Source organism: Phalacrocorax carbo, chromosome 5 (genome assembly GCF_963921805.1).
Source record: "Phalacrocorax carbo chromosome 5, bPhaCar2.1, whole genome shotgun sequence".
Classification (NCBI taxonomy): Eukaryota; Metazoa; Chordata; class Aves; order Suliformes; family Phalacrocoracidae; genus Phalacrocorax; species Phalacrocorax carbo.
The window spans coordinates 31,415,486-31,436,238 of record NC_087517.1 but is presented as its reverse complement, the minus strand read 5'-3'; the positions used below and the strand labels follow the sequence as shown (position 1 = coordinate 31,436,238).

The 20,753-nt window shown below is 38.7% G+C and overlaps 1 protein-coding gene across 12 annotated transcripts in view; it reads left to right on the top strand.

Annotated features, from left to right (window-relative positions):
- Positions 1 to 20,753, top strand: part of AOX1 (aldehyde oxidase 1) — a 43,979-nt gene that overhangs the window by 7,949 nt on the left and 15,277 nt on the right. For 9 of the 12 annotated variants that reach the window (XM_064451911.1, XM_064451910.1, XM_064451909.1 and 6 more), the window contains 16 exons: positions 889 to 1,033; positions 1,204 to 1,296; positions 2,064 to 2,215; positions 2,455 to 2,548; positions 5,079 to 5,188; positions 6,049 to 6,233; positions 7,382 to 7,544; positions 8,344 to 8,436; positions 10,358 to 10,527; positions 11,867 to 11,993; positions 12,526 to 12,648; positions 13,816 to 13,912; positions 14,848 to 14,972; positions 17,997 to 18,130; positions 19,438 to 19,525; positions 20,553 to 20,639. In XM_064451911.1, coding sequence (XP_064307981.1) covers positions 889 to 1,033; positions 1,204 to 1,296; positions 2,064 to 2,215; positions 2,455 to 2,548; positions 5,079 to 5,188; positions 6,049 to 6,233; positions 7,382 to 7,544; positions 8,344 to 8,436; positions 10,358 to 10,527; positions 11,867 to 11,993; positions 12,526 to 12,648; positions 13,816 to 13,912; positions 14,848 to 14,972; positions 17,997 to 18,130; positions 19,438 to 19,525; positions 20,553 to 20,639 — 1,986 coding nt within the window. Of the gene's footprint in view, positions 1 to 888; positions 1,034 to 1,203; positions 1,297 to 2,063; positions 2,216 to 2,454; positions 2,549 to 5,078; positions 5,189 to 6,001; positions 6,234 to 7,381; positions 7,545 to 8,343; positions 8,437 to 10,357; positions 10,528 to 11,866; positions 11,994 to 12,525; positions 12,649 to 13,815; positions 13,913 to 14,847; positions 14,973 to 17,996; positions 18,131 to 19,437; positions 19,526 to 20,552; positions 20,640 to 20,753 lie in introns of all 12 variants that reach the window. The other 3 variants (XM_064451912.1, XM_064451915.1, XM_064451913.1) reach the window with 3 other exon arrangements.

The window sequence follows — 20,753 nt, the reverse complement described above, 5'->3', positions numbered from 1 at the left end:
CAGAGTTAGGTATTAGGTGAGAAGAAAAAAGAAGTAACCTAAACTCAGTTTTCAGTGCAGCAGCTGAAGATACAAATGCTTCTCAGCAAACTGAATGGCAAACACTTTTTAACATTGGTAAAAAAATGCATTTTCCCCATTTTGTGGCTTAATAGTTTTGTTGGTCTTTTCTGTCAAAATGTCAGCCTCAGATAGCCCCTCAGATGGCGCAGTGTTTAGCTCTAGTGACTAAAGTATGGCAAAAATCTAAGCAGCTGAAATAAGGGCACTGGAATGGAAAGTTCAGGCATCCTTAAATACTGACAGTGGTATTTCCCCTAGAAAAACTGAAAGCTGTTTGCTTTACATTATTGTCAATCTATATATTCAAAGCGAAATCCTCTGTAACTAGCTGGTTGCTAATGGAGAAAGGTTGTTAATTTGGGCACAGGGATTCTTGACCTTGTATTTCTACTACCACTAGTTCACAAGCTATTTCCAAGTGATCAGTGAACAGTGCTAGAACAGCAAGAGATATCCATATGCATGCTTAATCTAGAAAGTGATGCTGCTACCAGTGTCTTTGGTGACATCCAAGCAAGCTAAGTGTGCAAACACCTCCCTAAGTATTTTTTAATTGCTTTTATAATAGTTTCAGCAATTGCAGGATCTATTACTCCATTTTTTGCTTAGGAGCTATTGGAATTAACTGAAGACACTTCACCCATGCAGTCTAGGAATTCTCCATTGTGCAAAGAGGCAGTATAACAGTCCCATTTCTGTCCAATTTTGAAGGATTAAGTAGAACTGCCATTGTTTAAGAACTTCTTTTCACTTTCAGTCTTGTCTATTAGACCTTGCACCTGTCCATATGTCTAAACATTTAAATCTGCCATATTTCCCCACCAGAGAATGGCTGAAAATCAACCAAAAAGAACTCTGTTTTTTCATGGGGAGCGAATGACATGGATTTCTCCTGTCAGCTTAGATGAATTACTGGATCTGAAAGCTGCCTACCCCAAAGCACCTCTTGTGGTTGGGAACACCACTGTTGGTATGTATACAATCAGAATGGCTCCTGTTGCCATAGTTCCAGTGTTCTTGGGAGGAGTGGGGCTATGTTTATAATTCCTTTTGCATTTTTGTCCTTAAGCTTACTCTCCACTATGTTGGAGTTGTCATTACGGAAAATGTCTTTTGTCTGAGTCTATTCCTATCTGGTAGGACCTGAGATGAAATTTAAAGGTGTGTTCCATCCAATTGTTATTGCTCCTGCAAGGATCCCCGATCTGAATGTGGTGAAATGCACGGATGACGGTCAGTAGACTTTACTTCATTCAGACATAGGAGATTCCTCTGCAGTAGGAAGTGCTGCTCCATTGCATAGTGCTGAAGGTGTGAAGTGCTGCGCAATGCGTTCCTAAGCATGCCTGGTTCTTTCCTAGGTCAAGGTGGCTGCTGCCACCTCCCAGTGCATGATACAGTTTTGTCTTCATGACACATTGCAGAACTGACCAGCAATATTTTCTTGGGCTGCATTAGTCATTATAGTGCAAGGGTAATTATTCTAGTAATACTGGTTCTGGTGCTAAGTCATGTAATATTTGCTTTGTGATCTCTGTACCATGCTATGCTATATAGCAGAGAAAGACCGATACAGAACCACAGAGAGAGTTAGCAACATTGCATGCTTGTCTATGCTAGAAAAAGGTCTGTGATTAAACTGGCATAGCTAATATGTATTAACTAATCTTGTTCTCAATCATAACAGCATTAATTATTGTAGATTAATCATTTTGTACCTCAGTTGATATATTTAAGATAAGCATAGGTTTCTTTTAGTTACTTACTATAATAGCCTAAATTAATTCTGTTAGCTGTTAGCTCAATTCCGTCATTTAATGAAATTTTACCCTCAGTCTCCTGAAATGAAAGGTCACAGTGCCATTAATATGTAAAGGTCCCTCTTCTTATATCTGCCTGTATTCCACATGAGCGGTCCTAGGTCTGTAGTCTGAACATTGCTTTATTGCCTGGGTTTAAACCTATGTGCACATTACACTTTCATAATATTTTGGTTACAGGATTAACTCTGGGAGCTGCCTGTAGCCTCTCTCTAATGAAAGACATCTTGACAAATGCAATCTCAGAGTTCCCTGAAGAGAAGACAAAGGTTTTCCGTGCTGTCTTGCAGCAGTTAAGAACTCTGGGTGGAGAACAGATAAGAAACGTTGCTGTAAGTTGTTCATTACTTGCAATAACAATTGTAACTAACTGTAACAACTGTGAAATTCTCCTGGCCACATGTAAGACTTGCATTTTAAATTCTGTTTTTAGCAGAGATTTTTCTATCAATAGATCTTTTTTCAGCTTTCAGTGTGTATACATTTATGTCTAGTCTGCGTGTAATATTGTCACCTAACATACAAATGTGAAGGTGATGGAGAAAGATGACATAAATTTCTTTTTTTCAAGTCATTAGGTGGAAACATCATAAGTAAAAAATCAACCTCAGACTTGAATCCTATTCTGGCAGCCAGCAACAGTATACTCAATCTGGCTTCAAGAGGTAAGTGGAGATAGCCTGCCTCTGTAGTAGTGCCAGAGGTACAGGATGCTGTTATATGGGGAGAGGGGAAATAACAACCAGTGAGCATTTCTTAAGGAACCCTTTCCCCACTCTCACACAAGATCACATCTGCAAGAGAAGCAATTTGCAAACAAAGAACGTATCAAAGATTCTCATGTCAAGGGTAAGCATTCAGACCAACCAGATCACATGTACTTCTGTGGGCAGGGAGTTACTATAAACACTCATAAAACCTCACAATTTGAGTAGTGGTATACTACCTCCCCACCTTCCTGGCAGTTTTTTTCTGTAACTTATGCTTTGCCCTGGTTTTAAAATCACCCTCTGGCTCTGAGAAATTTGGCTTCTCACTGCTCACAGATACTTACTTCTGATACAGGAGCCACTAGTCCAGCACGTTTTCCCTACTATTTTCACTAGTTGAAGTACTCAGTTTCCTTCCATCACTGTACATATACACCCCTCTACCTGCTTCTTTTCTTGTGCAATACCTTACCATTGGAAGGTTGATGAAATTATTGGTAAACATGAGCTATCAGGTGGCCTTGGAATTGCATGCTCTCCCTTCTAGAAGGCTTACGTCCTTTTTGCCCTTGATCCAGACAGGGTGCATGCTGCCATTTCAGACCATGTAATGCTCCACTCAACACCCTGAAATACACATTCTTTAAGGGGTGGTTTCTGAGCCAGGATTTCTTGGAACAGATACACAAAAACTTATGCTGTGGATTTCCATGACTTCTTCCTGCATAGTTTGGCACTGAGAGGAAAAATACCTGTCAGAGAGTTGTTCTGACAAGTGGAAGTATGAACATTTGCATCTTCTTAACAATTCTAATGGTGTGCCTACTTATTTGAGTGATGAATAGGATCACTGATGGATATCTCGTTCTGTAAACCTGGCAGAATTTTACTGCTGGGAGAGAGTTTTAGGTGTTTTCAAAGGTTTTTAACATATTTATTTACCAAATGGTAGTCAGTGAAACATAGGAAAAGTGGACAGTTCAAGAAAAGGAGGTTGCAGAAATACTTTTAGTTCTCAGTATTTATCTTAGATCACAGTATAAGAGAAAATGCACCTTCCTAGATCTTGGCAGTCTCAGAGGTGGGATTGGGCAATAATCTTTGTGTACGTAAATCAAGTGTATTCTGGATGGAATTGCAAAGGCAAAAATCCAGAAATGCCAGTGCTGTTATTCTTAACAGTGTTATTTTTAAAATTCACACTTCAGCAAAACAAAATTCCATTACTAAAATTTTGCTATCAAACTAGTTACTTTTGACAAATGCAATTTTAATGCCAAATGATATTCTACGATGAACAGATTACAGTGTCTTCATCACATGTAACATGAAAAACATGAACTGAATATCTTGCTATAAAGCAGCCAGTCTTGAAGCATAATGTTCATTGAATGTGAGGGGATATTTTAATACATGAACCTGTTAAAAATGGTGCAGAAGATTATCTGGTTATAGAAAGTCTTGGGATAGGTCAGGGCTACTGCAAGATAAAGAGTTTCTAGTAATAAGAAACAATTTCTTTAAAAATGCATTGGACCCTTAGGTAGCATGTGAAAAGTACAAAGGACACAGACAACTAGTAAAAGATACACTTTGACCTAGTCTGTCAAACACACATGGTTAAATTCCACACTGGTGAATCACCATGGATTTCCATCTGTAAAATATTTATGCCTCTGTATTCTTGCAGAATGACAATGCTACTTGACAATTGTGTTACTGCTACAGTTGCAGTCTACCAACAAAACTCCTTGAGCCTATGGAGCTTGTTTAATTAATAGAATCAATTATATGTGTTAAAATGTTGCATTTCCAGAAGGCTTGCTAGCTTAACTGTGTAGTGATATTGGCAAACCCGATGCAGCATAGATGACGTTTAAGTGTTCAAAGGGCTCTTACAGATTTAGGGTTCCTTGCAGAATTTTGTCCTCTTCCCTTTTGAAAATCCCGTCTTTAATAGTATATATCATAGAATGACAAATGTAGTCACTTTTAGAATAATCTACCAAAAAGAGAAAAGAAAAGGCAATATCATTTATTCCCTTCTGGACTCCTAGAATGTTCAGAATCTCAGGGGGAAAAAAAAAAAATCGTACTTTTGGAGCAGTTCTCTCCCATTCAGTTTTCTTCCTTATTCTTTTTGTTTTAGAAAGAAAGGTAGTGATGACAGGAGCTGCAGAGATTTGGAACACATTGGCAGGTGTGGGGATGGGATCACTGTGGCAGTATCAGAAGGGAAAATTACAGAATGGGCACTTTCTTAGGACTCTGTTGTTATGATACTATGGAAGATGGAGCAGACACCTGTATTTATAGAGCATACCGCTGATAATTTGCTGTCTAAGCTCAGCAGTTATTATTTTTATTATTTACTCAGGAAGCCTGTAGGTATTTATTGCCAATTAAAATATGATCTATGTATGTTAATTGCACAATTATACAGAAGTTTGTGGATTTGGGATTTTTTGTGTTGTTTTTTTTTTAGGAAGAAAGCGACAGATTCCTTTGAGTGGTATTTTTGCAGATGGACTTGGTAACAATGCCATTACACCAGAAGAGATCTTAGTGTCTGTTCATATTCCCCATTCTAGGAAGGTAAGTTTCTAGTTTGTTTAGATTTGCTTTATGCAGAGTTAAAGACTATTAAATAAAGGGCGGAGGGAGTGTGATCCCTATGTTTAAAGTAACACTATTACCTGTCACTTTCTGAATTCCTTACATGTGATCCTGTCAGTGCCATACTATCTCCCAATTTCAGCCAAAAACCACAATTCAGCTGGTAGCTGGTGATATATAAACAGTGATATTCAGACAAAATTTACCCTAAAATGATGAGGGCAATAGCAATTGCCTAGACACCCTACAGAAAGGGGTCTTGAACAAGCTGCCATAGTCCTCACCAAAGCAGGCTGCTTACCTATGGTATGGTTGGCATCAAGCAAGAAGAGCCTTGTCATCTCTTGAGGATTTTTCTTAAAATAAGATAAGATTGGACGTGTGTGTGTTGCTTCCATAAATGTTGCCGAATTTAATAATAGTCTTTAACTGGTATTGTGTTTGCAAGAGTGGATATGGGATCTTATAAGAGAATTATAGGTCACATTATCTGAGTACTGAACTTTGGCAATACTTAGAAGCCTCTAAGCTTTTTATCTTATTATAAATGCAGCTCCACTCCACAATATCCCTGTCTTCCATCTACCATGAAAAAATCTAGGTCATCTGAACTGTGTAGATGATGGAGGATTTTGTATGGGCTGCTAGAAAATCAAAGATGGTAAAGCTACTGAAAGGTCAAGAGAAGGAAGTGTATCATCTTGAATGCTCAGGAAGTTGAATTTGTGCTCTTCATTTTTTTTTTTTTTATGCTCTTGCTTCATGCAGTGCAATAACAAATTCTGCTTTCAGATACTTACATGTCTGCAGGTTACCCGTTTCTGTCTGATCTTGCTCAGGGAGAGTATATCTCTGCATTTCGACAAGCACCGAGGCGGGAAAATGCTCTCCCAATAACCAATGCTGGAATGAGAGTCCTTTTTGAAGAGGGTACAGACATAATAAAGGACTTAAGCATTTTCTATGGAGGTGCTGTTTCAACCACAATCTGTACAAAACAAACCTGTTGGACACTTATCAGAAGGTAGAATTTTTCTGCCTTCTCTGTATCTCTGAATGAAGGGACTTTGAGGGCTTGGGTGTACTTTCTTGGAGCATGGAAGTACAGAAAGATTCCACTTGCCTGGCTGATGCCATGTATGTTCAATTGAATGATCTGCTCAAACCTTAATGATGACTTTTCGGGATTGTTATGGAGTCTGCACACAGGTGAAACACCAGTGTGAAGTATGCAGAGAAATGAGAGCTATGAGCTGTGAGACAGGTGGATGAGATATACATAATCGGTTGTGCACCTGAGCCCAAGCATTGGCAAATGATGCTGTATCCTGTAGGTTTGATAATCCCCTAGTGTCAGTGTTCTTGAGTCCTTCAGTTTGGCTCTAATAGATACAAAGTTTGAGAACTTCAGATGTGCCAAATAAACTTAGGAGCACAAGTCAAGCCTCAACCTTTTCAATAGCTCTTCATCTACAAGATCCTAATAATCTCTGAAGTTAATCCCTGACATTCCATCCCATGTTGCAGCATCTTTCCAAGGTTTGGAGAGAAAAAATTGCAAATCAAGCAGTATAAAACCATTTATCTAAATGGCGTCCCACTGGACTGTTTTACCATTTAATATGTAACTGTTTAATTAGTTGAAGTACTCATTATTTTTTGCTCCTTTACATGATTATATTTATTCTAACATGTATATTTTGATATCTAGGGTTGTGTAACTATGGAGAATTAACTGTGTTGAGATACTTCAAGGACACAGCCTTTTCAGAAAATGTAACAACTATCCAGCAGTAATCAGATCCCTTGAAAGCACCTGTAGTTTGCATCAATATTGTTATCCATCTTTTCTTTAAAGATAGGACAGTATCTGCAGATTAGTGATAATCTGTAAGACTGTTAAATCCACTTTAAAGCTGTAATAGGTTTTATTAATTAGTTGATTTTTAAAAGCCTGGCATAGTACTCAATTTCATAGACTTAAGGGACCTCACTTCTGTGAGCAACATTGACCTACACCATTTTCAAAATTGCAGGCCATTATTAGAAGCAATGTTTTGGCTTCATTGTGAGCAGGACTATGTCTGTTGTCCATGGTACAAATGTATTATTGCAGTTTGTATTTATTTTTTTGAGTCCTCATCTGATTCTATCTATTATTCTTCCTGACAGACACTGGAATGAACAAATGTTGGATGAAGCTTGCAGACTAATTCTTAAAGAAATTGCTCTTCCATGCTCAGCTGGTGGTGAAGAAGTAGACTATAAGAAAACTTTGGTAGTCAGTTTCTTCTACAGATTTTTTCTGGAAGTATTGCAGTCATTAAGGATAACGGTAAAATAGTTCATGTCTGCTTTTCTGCAAGCAAATGGAAGGGTTTTTTCTATCTATTAATGCTTTCAATTTGTACAATGTGCTAAATGTTGTCTTTGGGGTGAGATCTACAGAAGAATGTAAGCACTTAACTCCCAAAGAGATTGATGGCAAGATGCCCATTTAACTTTTAGATGCTCAGATATCTTTACCATGGACGTTAGGCTTTAAAAAAAAAAATTGATCGATGTTAATGCAACAATATATCAGTATAGAGCTCCCAGGCTCAAAGAAAACATACATGAGGTTTTACTCCATCTGTCTGTAGTTCAAAACATAAACAGACAGAATAGAATAGAATTAAAAGCTTTGGAAAGCAACTGTAGGTGTTAAACTCTAAAATTTCACTTCCCAATACATTCTAGGTGTAATTCACTTATTTTTGTCTTAATTCCATTCTTATGAGGAAAAATATCTCTTTTCTCAGAATTACCATTACCAGGTAATTTATTATTACCAGGAGTGATTCTGTGCCAGTTTTGATCAGACCCCAGATCAAAGCTCTTCTGACTATCCCTTCTTTATGTTGCTTACTTTAAAGAAGCATATTTGTTGAATCCAATATATTTTAAAATATTATTTAGTGAAATACCAAAATTCTACACTGTTTCAAAATTGTTATTTTAAAGCCTTTCTAACTTGTGAGACTCTTGAAGGAATCTCCTGTATAAAGAGTTTGTATTTGATTATTTTGTTGGTTAGCTTTTTTAATTGGAGTGTTCAAAATGTGAGTTTTAGTAGTACTTCACTTCCTTTTCAGGATCCTTGCCACTATCCTGGCATACCTATGGAATATAGGAGCATCCTACAAGATTTCAAAACAAAAATGCCCCAGGGCATCCAAATATACCAGGCAAGTGATTTTATTCTAAGATTGTTCTGTGCTTTTAAAAGCCACAGTTCAAGCGTGACCCTTGCTGCGAAGCTCAGGTACAAATTTTCCAAAGGGCTGAAGGCAACAGTCTGTTAGTGGTCGATTTGAACTGCATCTCAATTAGAAAAACCTTGTCTGAAAAATAGACTCATGCAGATGTATGCACTTCTTCTAAACTGTTCTCAAAAGATAAATGTGCTGAACAAATTCCGTTGTCACACTGCTTAAACTTGGTATATTGCAGTGTGCAACCCAACTGGAAAAAAATTAGAAGAAAATGAAAAAGATTGAAGAGCACAAGTCTATACCTAACACTATGGTATTCTTGTCTCAAGATACACTTTTCTTAAGATCTCAGAGGGCTCTTATGTCTTACTGTAGATTTAGGAATCAGGATGGAGTTTGTGATAGCTGGCTGATCATATTAGCAAGAGTATTCAAGGAGAAGTCAGCAGTAGAGGGCAGCAAAGAACACCTTCTGGATTTTATGAGCTAACCCTTGTGACTTGATCATGGTGGGAACTCTTGCAAAGATTTTGATATTTTGATACTCTCAATACACAAGTAAAATCTCAAGTGTTTTAAAACCTCAAGAAAATTAAAACAAAATGTAGATAAACATCTTTTTTCATTTTTAGATATTCTTTAGAATTGCATTTTAGCTTTAAATACTTCAAATTTGTTCAAGTTGTTATATTTGGCTAACTTAAGAGTTATCATAATTAAAAAAAAAAAAAGACACTGCAGTCTTATAAAAGGGGCCAGTATCAAAGAAACTAGTTCTTTATGCCTTTCAGCAATTTATTCCCCAGCTGCAAGGAAGTGACTAAACAACAGAAATGGAAACAATTTGTTACTCAGATTGGTCAGCACTGAGCAACAGAAATTATTTAGAACCTCAGAAAATCTGGGTTTCACGTGAATTTCTACCTAACTTTTGCAAGTCCCTATCATTTGCCTGGAGTTCTTAATCTGAACATTATTAAGCATTTAATCTTAAGGGGAAAAAAACAATCATATCCTGAAAAATAAATACCTGGTCATTCTGCTAGTGGAAAAGTTGAGATGGTTGGGCTGAGACAGCATTTGAGGAACTGTAGGCAATCAAGTGAAAAATATCTGTTCTTGGCCTTGGGCTAATAACAGTGTGCCAGAAAGTGCGGGAGGTAGAAATATAGAAGATATAGAAGAAAAAAGGTATTAATTTGTGAGCAATTAACTAGTTCTAAATGTAGAAAAGGAAAAAGTTAGTGTGAACACTGACCCAGAAATTGGAAAAGTGTTCTGGAAGCTGGCAACAATTAGTTGGTGTGGCAGAATTAACTGGTAACACTGAATTAACTTTCAGGAAAGACTTAGCAAAACAAGGTTAATAAGGCACTAAATTAATACATAGGTGCAAGGAAATAAAATTGGGAAGGAAATATTTAAACAACACTTTCTCACTGATTTACACTGATGAGTTGTAATCTTTCAGCAAGGAAAACAGGTCCTAGGACTCACTGCAAATAGCTCAAAATATAACACCAGACACTGGTAAAACACAGAGCAGAATCTTGTCAGAGTAATTCAGAAAATTATCAAAGCTTCACAAGACCAATCAGTAGGGGAGGAAACTGTCCTTCTGAAAAAGTAGTGCTGTTTGTATCACTTTGATGGTAAACAGTTAAGGGAAAAAATCCAAGTAGACAAACCTATGCAGGGCTCTCAGAAGGCAACTTAAGAGAAGAAATTGAAAAAATCCCCAGGCCCTGCATCCACATCTGTTTTCAATATTGAATGAGAAGATGATAATATGAACAGTTGTTCCTTCATCTGATTTTCTGATTACTGTAAGAATAGAATGACTATTATTTTTTAACTGTTTGGGGGTGGGGTGTGTGCATTTTTGATTGTACAGGACATAGAGCCAAATCAGTCTCCCCAGGATCCTGTAGGACGGCCCATTATGCACCAGTCTGGAATTAAGCATGCCACTGGTGAAGCAGTTTACATTGATGACCTTCCTTCTGTGGATGGGGAGCTCTTCCTGGCTGTCGTCACTAGTTCCAGAGCTCATGCTAAGATTGTGTAAGTGTTCAAAATATATCTGAAGAAAGTGTTATTGTGAATTGCTGTCTGAGATATTTAGAGCAGACTAATGACTTATATGTATACAGAACAGGACACCTGATACCCGCACTGGCTCAGGTTCTAGAAGCAATATTGTCACTCTAGTAGAAGGCTCTGGATTTGAGTGTCTCGCTCCATATTACTGTACTAATAAGGCTGAACTGTTTCTGGTCCATAAGCCAGCCTAGAGCTAGCCTAGGTACCTCCACAAAGCGCTGAGCTGTGCAGTGCAAGCAGGCACCGAAACTCAGCTTTACCAACACAGCTTTGAAATCTCGACTCCTAGGAAGAAAAAAATATTGTTCAAAACGTAGCAAATAGTGTTGTAACATTGCAGCAACAAGGTAGCAAAACACATATGAAGCATTATGGAAGAGCAAGATGGGAAGAGGATTTTATTTTGAAAGAACTGTTTTCACTTATGTTTTTATACTGCCAAGACACACCTATTCCAGCAGTTTGTACAACATTCAGGCACCAAAATGCACATATCCAAGTTGCCTGCCCAGCATTCAGACACTAAACCATGTATCCATGTCAGGCGGTCTGGTCAGGATTAACTGTGATGACAGAGAGGACTGGGACTGACAGCTCTAGGGTCCTTGTCATATTTCCTGGCTTAGTCTTAGGTTGGTGATGATAGGTTGGATTTGGATGTGCTCTTTTTGGTACCATCAAGTAGCTGACATCACCGTGTGAGTCTGTAGGATTTATTCACTCTCCTTTGCCTTCTGATCTGGGCGTCCAGAGAAGACGCCTATAGATGTGCTGGGATCTTGATGACCTGCTAAACTAGGTGCTGTGAAAACATGCCATTCTTATAGGTCTTCTGCCATCCTTTCTGATCCTTATACACCCAAACATTCCCATTCATTGCCCATTTATACTGGTCTTGCCATTTTTATTATAATTCTTTACATGAACTCTCCATTTCTAGATCCTTATTTGTATCAGTTTGGTATCTGTGTAGGCTGTGAGGTCTTAGAAAGTTGCAATTGAAGCATCATAATTGTGCAGTGTTATTTATTAAATCAACGCAGTTCAGGCAGTCTAACAGGCCAATGATTTCCCTGTTGCATCTAGAGTATTCTCTAGAAACGAAACAGGTCAGTAGAATTTTTAAATTGCCTTTTACCTGCACTTCTTCACATGCCAGAGATAGAAGGAAAAGACATGTCTGAACCTATGAGCAGATCCCGGCAGTACAAGAAACATACCTCTGTGTTGTGTTCCCTTCTTCTCTGCAATGCTTTGCAAAACTAATGAACTACACTCTCTCTTCCCATATCCCAAACAGATCTATAGATACCTCAGAGGCTCTAAAAGGAGCAGGTGTGTTCGATGTCATAACAGCTCATGATGTACCAGCTACAAACGAGTTTTACTACTCCGATGATCCGGAGATTATATTTGCAAGAAATGAGGTATAGCTACAATCTTTTTAAAATGGATTTTCTTCATTTTTACTGCTATTCTTCAGATTTTTATAATGAAATTTTACTTGCTGACTCTTGAATTTCTGTCATGTGTATGTCAGGGAATCATTTTAGGCATATAACAAGGGTAAATTCTTACTATTTTTTCCCACTCCCTTTTCAACTTGAAAATAGCTGATGTGCATTACATTCTGCCTAGAGAAAAATATATAAATCAAAAGAATAGAGATTAAACCTCACAAAACCATCTGAGTTGTTGGAATAGTATATTTCATTGAAAGATAGGCTCCCAAACCACTTACCCATTTTTGAATACTGTATTTGCCTCGATTCCCCAGTTATACTGGTATTTCTAATAATTGGTTAGCTTCATGAATGATCTAAAAAATCCAAAGATCATAAGTCAAAACAAAATTCTAAAAATGAAACATGAATAGTGGTTACGTGAAAGAAGAATATCAGCATCAAATATGGGAATAATTTGAATCCACTGTTCTATTAAGTAATGTATATTCTACAGGTGATTTGTGTGGGTCAGGTTGTCTGTGCTGTGGTTGCGGATTCAGATGTTCATGTCAAACAAGCAGCTGCAAAAGTGAAGATAGAATATGAACCGCTGGAACCAGTGATCTTAACAATTGAGGTAGTAATAATTTCTTTTTTCTTGCTTTTTAATTGTTTTGTCTGTATAATTAATGGAAGAAGCCGTTCACGCTTTTGCTTTTTAAACATGATTTTCTAAGGAAAGAAGGTGAACATGAACATCCAATTAAACAGTCGTCAGTCTCCCTATAAATAATTTTTCAACCTTTTGGATAATTTTGACAACTTGTGCTAGATAGGCAACAGTCTTAAAGGTATTAAAATCCCACAAGTTTCATAATAATGAAAGTAGAAAAGAATTCTTTTAATGTCCCCAGTGAGGAAAAGCGAATGAGCACACTCATTGTTTATAATTCCTTTGGCAGCTGCCAGTTAATCAGGGTGTGTATATTGGCTGAACAATCAGCTCCTGGATTATATGTAGCATTTTGTATCTGTTGTCAAGGCTAGCAAGCCAACAAAGTTAGGCTGGAGACATAGGAACTGTTAGGGGAATGTGAGGGAAAAGGTGTTAGGATATAGGTGTTAGGTGTTAAGATATAGAACATTTTAGAAACGTGATGTGGGAGTCATAGGGGAAATGGACTTATGCTGGGTTAATGAGGTGAGTGGAAGTAAGGGACTAAGGACACATTTGCAGGGAAGCGGCATGAGTTCTGGTTCTCATTTTACAGCTTGTTTCCATAATGCATGTGGGGTGTAGCAGAACAGTCCTTCTGGTACAAAAACAGAAGTAGTCTTTTTTTAAAGACTGGCAGGTTTTACTAATATTTCATTACAGTTGAAACTCCAATGAAGTCTTATTAGAGATAAAACAAATAATATTTAATAAATATATTCTACTTTTACTTAGTCCTTGTGGTATCACTCTTTGGATGGTGGGTTGCATTCTTATTCTGTGATCTCTTGGTCACTCGCTAGATGAATGAGATGGAAGAGCAGGTTGAATAAACTGAGTGCATTTCCTTGAGAAACTGCTGTCATCAGTAACACAAGATACATCGGGAAAGAATTGCTGGAACTGAATGCAGAAACTCATCAACAATGACAGTAAAGTGATGAAATACAGTTGTTCGTTGACTTTGATAGCTGAAGGTTCAAGTCACTGAAGAGAAAGGTGTTTCTTCTGAGAGTAAAATGCCACAACAAGCTAAGAACCCTTAAAAGACTTTTAAAAAAACCCCTCTTTCTCTTTTCTCCACTGCAGGAAGCTATAAAACATAACTCATTCTTTGAGCCAAAAAGAACATTAGAACACGGAGATGTTGACCAGGCATTTGAAACAGTTGATAATATCATTGAAGGTAACCTTCAGAATACATTTGATGAGAAGTTGTGGTCAGTATTTTTGGTTGTCTGTCTGTTCTTGAAGTCCCAGTTCTACCTTTTTTTCCATTTAGCCATTAGGCCTGAGAAAGCTCTTGGTCACCTGGAAGAAAGTGTGATTAAACCTAGTGGTCTTGTGGTCCTGCTACTACATTCAAGCTTTCTGCATACTTTGTCCTTGAAACAGAATCACAAAACAGTTAGGTTGTAAGGGGGTCATCTAGTCCAACCTCCTGCTTAAAGGAGCTGCACTTTGAGCAGGTTACTAAGGGCCATGTCTAGTCAGGGTTTGAATGCCTCCAAAGATGGAGATTCCACAAACTCTACAGGCACCTCTTCTAATGTCTGACCACTTTCATGGTGAAATTTTTTTTTCTCACATTGAGTTGGAGTTTCTTACATTCATTGCCTCTTATCCTTCCACTGAGCATCTCTGAGAACAGTCTGGCTCACTCTTCTCTACACCCTCCCATTAGATAGTTGTAGAGAGCAATAATATCTCCCCTTAACCCTTTTCTTCTTATGGATGAATAAATCCAGTTCTTTCAAACTCTTATGACACATGCTGTGGTCCAGCCCCCTGACCATCTTGGTGGCCTTCTTCTTGACCTGGTCCAGTATGTCCATGCTTTGTTTAATATATCTATGTTTTATTTAATATTGTCACCACTCGTAGACAATATTGCCTGCTATTAACCAAGTTCTGGTGATGCTACTGGAACAAGATCAATTTAATCCTGCAAGGAGTTACATCCGTGTTTTTATTTTAGAAGTTGCTCCTTCATACAAGAAGCATCATAAGATTTGATGCTGATTACCATAATTTACATGACAATGGGCAATTAGTTCTTTCCTGGTTCATTTCTTCTGCCCTTTTCCCTCAGTAACACTTGTGTTTTTCTCTTTGGATCAGGAGAGATTCGCATTGGGGGACAGGAACACTTTTACATGGAGACTCAGAGTGTGCTTGCCATTCCAAAAGGAGAGGATAAAGAAATGGATGTGTATGTGTCAACACAGCATCCAGCAATTATTCAGGTAATACAGAGCGTTCTTTTTCAAGTTTGGTTTACAAATCCGTCTTAAGAGTTTAGAAGCAGTAGGAACATGAAATTGCACATCTGGATTATCCACAACAGCTGCTTTCTAGTCCTGCTGAATCCTGATAAACACTGACTGTGAGGATAAGGAGGAAGTAAAAGTCCCTTATTTTCCTTTGAACAAAGTACCTCATGCCCCACTATTGTAGGCATGAAAACCTCCCTATGAAGTTCTGAGGCGTCTCCATCTCCATTAGCTTTCCACTGAGGAAATCAGCACCCTGCAGAGTCTGAGTCTGCTGAGGGTTTCACACAGAATCACAGGCTGGAAGAGACCTCAGCGATCATCTAGTCCAACCTTTCTAGGAAGAGCACAGTCTAGACAAGATGGCCCAGCATCCTCTCCAGCCGAATCTTAAAAGTGTCCAATGTGCCAAAGTCAACCGCTTCCCTGGGGAGATTATTCCAACGGGTGACTGCCCTCACTGTGAAAAATTTCCCTCTCATGTCCAATCAGAATCTCCCCAAGAGCAATTTATATCCATTCCCCCTTGTCCTCTCCATGTGACTCCTTGTAAAAAGGGAACCTCCATCTTCTTTGTAGCTACCCCTTAAGTACTGGTACACGGTGATGAGATCCCCTCTGAGCCTCCTTTTCTCAAGGCTGAACAAACCCTGTTCTTCCAGCCTATCCTCGTATGGCAGGCTTCCCAGTCCTCTGATCCTCTTGGTGGCCCTTCTCTGGACCCCTTCCAGCCTGTCCACATTTTGTTGTATAGCGGGGACCAGAACTGTACGCAGTACTCCAGGTGTGGCCTGACAAGCGCTGAGTAGAGTGGGATAATGATTTCTTTATCTCTGCTGGTGATGCCCTTTTTGATGCAACCCAGCACCCTGTTGGCCTTCTTGGCCGCAGCAGCACACTGTTCGCTCATTTTGAGCTTCCTGTCTACCAGGACCCCCAGGTCCCTTTCCACAGAGCTGCTCTCCAGCCAGGTGGATCCCAGTCTGTGCTGCACTCCCGGATCATGTTTTCCCAGGTGCAAGACCTTACACTTGTCCTTGTTGAATTTCGTAAGGTTCTTGTTAGTCCACTCTTCCAGCCTATCCAGATCTTCCTGCAGAGCAGCTCTCCTTTCTGGAGTGTCTACTTCCCGACTCAGTTTGGTGTCATCCACAAAATTCACCAGGCTACAATTGATCCCATTATCCAGATCACTTATGAAGATGTTGAATAACGTTGGGCCCAATATCGATCCCCGGGGGATGCCACTTGTGACAGGTTGCCACTTTGAAAAAGAGCTATTTACCACCACCCTTTGGGTGTGGCCTGTCAGCCAGTTTCCCACCCACTGCACAGACCACTTGTCTAGGCCATAACGCATTAATTTCTCCAGAAGGAGGCCGTGGGGATCCATATCAAAAGCCTTGGAGAAGTCCAGGTAGACAATGTCCACGCCTGCCCCATGTCAATCAGGCAAGTCACTCTGTCATAGAAGGCCACCAGGTTTGTCAAGCACAATCTGCCCTTAGTGAAGCCATGTTGGCTTTTCCCAATCACGTGCTTCATTTGACTTGTGATGGCCCCCAGGAGGATTTGTTCCATAACTTTCCCTGGGATTGAAGTAAGGCTGATGGGCCTATAGTTACCCGGATCCTCCCTCGAGCCATTCTTGTAGATAGGGGTAACATTTGCCTTCCTCCAGTCCTCTGGGACATCCCCCATTCTCCATGACTTCTTGAAGATGATGGAGAGTGGCCTCGCAATGATGTCAGCCAGCTCTCTCAACACCATTGGGTGGATGGCGTCAGGGCCCATCAGTTTGTAGTGGTCGAGCTCCTGTAATAATTCACGTACTAACTCTTCCTTCACTGATGGTGGGTCTATGTTTGGATCAACCAGGAATTTAATTTGATCAGTGCTAATAGCTGTAGGTGAGACTGCTGCTCCATGCCAAAATCATAAACATAGAATGGTTTGTGTTTGAAGGAACCTTTAAAGATCATCTAATCCAAACCCCATGCCATGGACAGGCTTATCTTTCACTACATCAAGCTTCTCAAAGCCCCATCCAACCTGACCCTGAACACTTCCAATGATGGGGTGTCCACAACTTCTCTGGACAACCTGTTCCAGTGTCTCACCACCCTCACTGTAAAAAATTTCTTCCTTATGTCCAATCTAAACCTACCCTCTTTCAGTTTAAAACCATTGCCCCTTGTCCTGTCGGTACAGGCCTTGGTAAAAAGTCTTTCTGTTTCTTACAAGCCCCCTTTATGTATTGAAAGGCCACCATAAGGTCTCCCTGGAGCCTTCTCTTCTGCAGGCTGAACAACTCCAACTCTCTCAGCCTTTCTGCGTAGGAGAGGTGTTCCAGCCCTCTGATCATTTTCATGATGGTAAATGGTAAAGCAAACACTGGTGTAGTGTGTGGTATACATAGCAATAGCTATGGTGCATGAAACTGATAGTATTTCAGACTCAACACTGGTATTTCAACACAGTTCAGCTCCTTTTATCATTTCCATTATTATTGTATTGGCAATAGCCAAGAAGCATGAAGAACTTTGTGTTTGAGAAAATTATTTGAAGCAAGAATATTCCTGACACTAGCAAAACATTAGAAGATTATTAAAAAACAAATTGTCTTATCTGAATTAAAAATTAAAAATCAAATTTATTTTCCTAGTAATAAAAATAATAAAAACTGTATTCTAGTCCCTTTTTCTTAACCCAAAGCTTCTTACTGTTCAGGTAATAAAATCCAAGGGTATTATTCTTCACTTCTGTCATGGCCATTTTAAAGTCTCCATGGTAGAGATTTTAAATGTGAACACTGTTCACATTCACTGTTTGTTGCTATCTTTTTCTTGCTTTTTAACCTAGGGTAAAGGAAAAATTATTTTAATCTGATTAAAGAAAAAACCCTAAACAACTAGAAACATCTATGGAACCCTTTTCTAGAACATGACTTTTAAGCTTAGTTTGAGTTGGCATAAAAGATTAAAACTGGTTTTACAGGAGATGGTAGCTGCAAGTTTAGGTGTTCCAGCCAACAGGATCATGTGCCATGTTAAGCGAGTTGGTGGAGCTTTTGGTGGGAAACTCCTGAAAGCTGGGTTACTGGCATCAGTTGCTGCAGTGGCAGCAAACAAGTAAGTGTGGTACATGTTTATTGGTATATGAAGAGAAAATGGGGTGAACAAGTTTTGCATTTTGGCTAAAATGCTTTTTCCTTTCCCAGAGTTCCTAGCCAAAAAGTAATAAAATCCTGACTGTAAGACTATTCAGTGCATTTCTTTGTTTTGTTTTGTGACTGCTCACGTTAAGCAGCTCTAGCCTCAACTAAATTAATGGGACTTGAAGAAATTAGTATTAGTATAAGTGTATTGGTATTAGTATAAGCCAGAAATACTCTTGAAATGATTGAGCATTTCAAAAGGACCAGTCCCCAACTACCAAGGCTTTGTATGTGTCTTCAAAACATGACATTAACCACCCAGGTGTGAACTTCACTGGCACAGCAGGATGCAGAAGGAAGAGTTCATGAATGGAACTGCTTTTAAGAACAAGTAATTCTAGTTCAATCCCCAACATCTTTCAGAAAAAATTAGCTTAAATCTATTAGGTATCATGTTTTTGCTGATACTACTTAGTTTAGGAATCTTATCACATAAAGCTCCATCCCCTACCCTCCAAATTTGGCAGGACAATATTGCCATTAGCTGTCAGGGGATAGTAACCTCTTTTATAAGCATAGCTGATTTGCTGCAGAATGCACATCAGGCTACATCCTGTTTTAGCCAAAATTATCTTGTAATCTGAGAGGTTAATGCGATGCATTTCTCTTGTTACTACTGTCACTGTTGTACAAACTGCTCTTTTTTTGGTTATTTTTGGCCATGTTATCTGTGTTTTGAGGCCATGCTAAAAATACTCCTTTTTTTAATAGTTTAAACAATCTTTTTTTATTGTTAGGACTTTATTTTACATCTTATGTCCATTTTTTCAAAAGTAACTATTTTAAATTGTATATGCGTTTGTAGACTAATTTTCCTATTTTTATTATTATCTATGCTTTGATTTTATTTCACGGCACCCCATGTCAGTACAATTCTGAATAGCTAAGAGGTAACTATTTCTTGCTTAAGGTTGAATGCTAACTGCTATTAGCTCATTACACAGTTCAGTCTTAATACTGAAATAACAATTTCTTCAGAAGTTTGCACTGAGTTATCTTGCTGGCTTTCAGGAGATGAAATTAAAATTCTGACATGATTCTAAGTGCAAAAAATATGAACTCTGGATGTAGCTTTAAGCATATATTTAAGCCTATTAAAGTTAAGTTTAATCTAAATGCATGTTTATATGCATGGCTAGATCTGGATAAGTGACGAATAGCCATCTTGTCAATAACATCTCTTGTTTTGACTGAAATTTGACTTTTCTTCTGTTGATTTAGAACCAACAGAGCCGTCCGTCTTATTCTGAGCCGAGGGGATGATATGTTAATCACTGGTGGCCGACATCCTTTTATTGGTAAATATAAAGTGAGTGCCACAAGTATTCAATGAAAAAATATCCGCCCATTTTCTGTGAATAAGTATTTCAGCATTACTGGTTAATATTTGTTCTATTAATGAAAATGAGTATAAACAATTCAATTTTAAAACAAAACTACTAGCCAGAAAACCAAGATATAAAGTTGCTGCACAGCCTTTTCTCTGCTTCTGCTTCTCTCTCTGCAGGTTTTTTGTTTGATTGGTTTTTGTGGTCTCTTTGTGTCCTTTTCCTTTTATAGCTCTTTCTTTTTCTTTCTGGGAATGGGAAGCCAAACTAGCTCAGACTTTTTCTGCAGAGGTTTATTTTTTACTGTCCATACGGTTAGGTTCACACAAAGAAGCAGCTAGTTTTTCACAGAAAGTGTCATATGGGAATACACACCCTATGGAGGAAACTAATCTCTTCCCTCCTCATGCACTGTCATCAGTCGTAACTATCCATTAGGACAATATCTGCTGCCCTTCCATCTCTACTACATAGGTAAAGTAAGAGAGGTTTTATAAGATGCTTCCCTTAAGTTGGACATGAGCTGTAGCTTACGTGGAGAATTCAGGAACTATTAGTGGCAACAGGTGAAAAGAGGGGTATGAGATAAAGGTAACATTTCTTCATTAAGAGAAACAAATGCCATGCTCCATCTGCCAGACACTGTTCTTGCAGTCAGGGCAGGATTTGACTTTATCTAGTTAACATTCCTAGATGACGCACTCATCAGCCATCTCAGGAAATCCACAGGAAGCCACTGGGCTTCCCTGCTTCTTCCTTTCCCAATGGGCTGGTGTTGCTTGTTATATGCTGTACCTATACAGATCACAGGTGCCATGTGGGAAAGCCAATATCCTAGGAACACTGTTTCTTTCTCTTTTGCCCTTCTATAATTTCAGTGAATGCTGCCCAGAAGGTAATAGTGAGTATGACTCTAACTGTGTGGGTTACATTCTTTTGCAAAATATACAAGCACTGAAGAAATAAATGAATGCCAAAATCTAAATAGATTATTGTTGATCATTCTAGGTTGGCTTCATGAATGATGGTAGGATCAGAGCTTTGGATGCCAAATATTACATTAATGGAGGATGCACCCCTGATGAATCTGTAGTGGTAAGGATTTTATAAGCTGACAAATCTTATAATATGGAGGAATAATTAGCTGGAAAATGATGAAGGCCAAATTCCCTTGCACGTGTATTGTTAATCATATAGCCTTTTGATGTA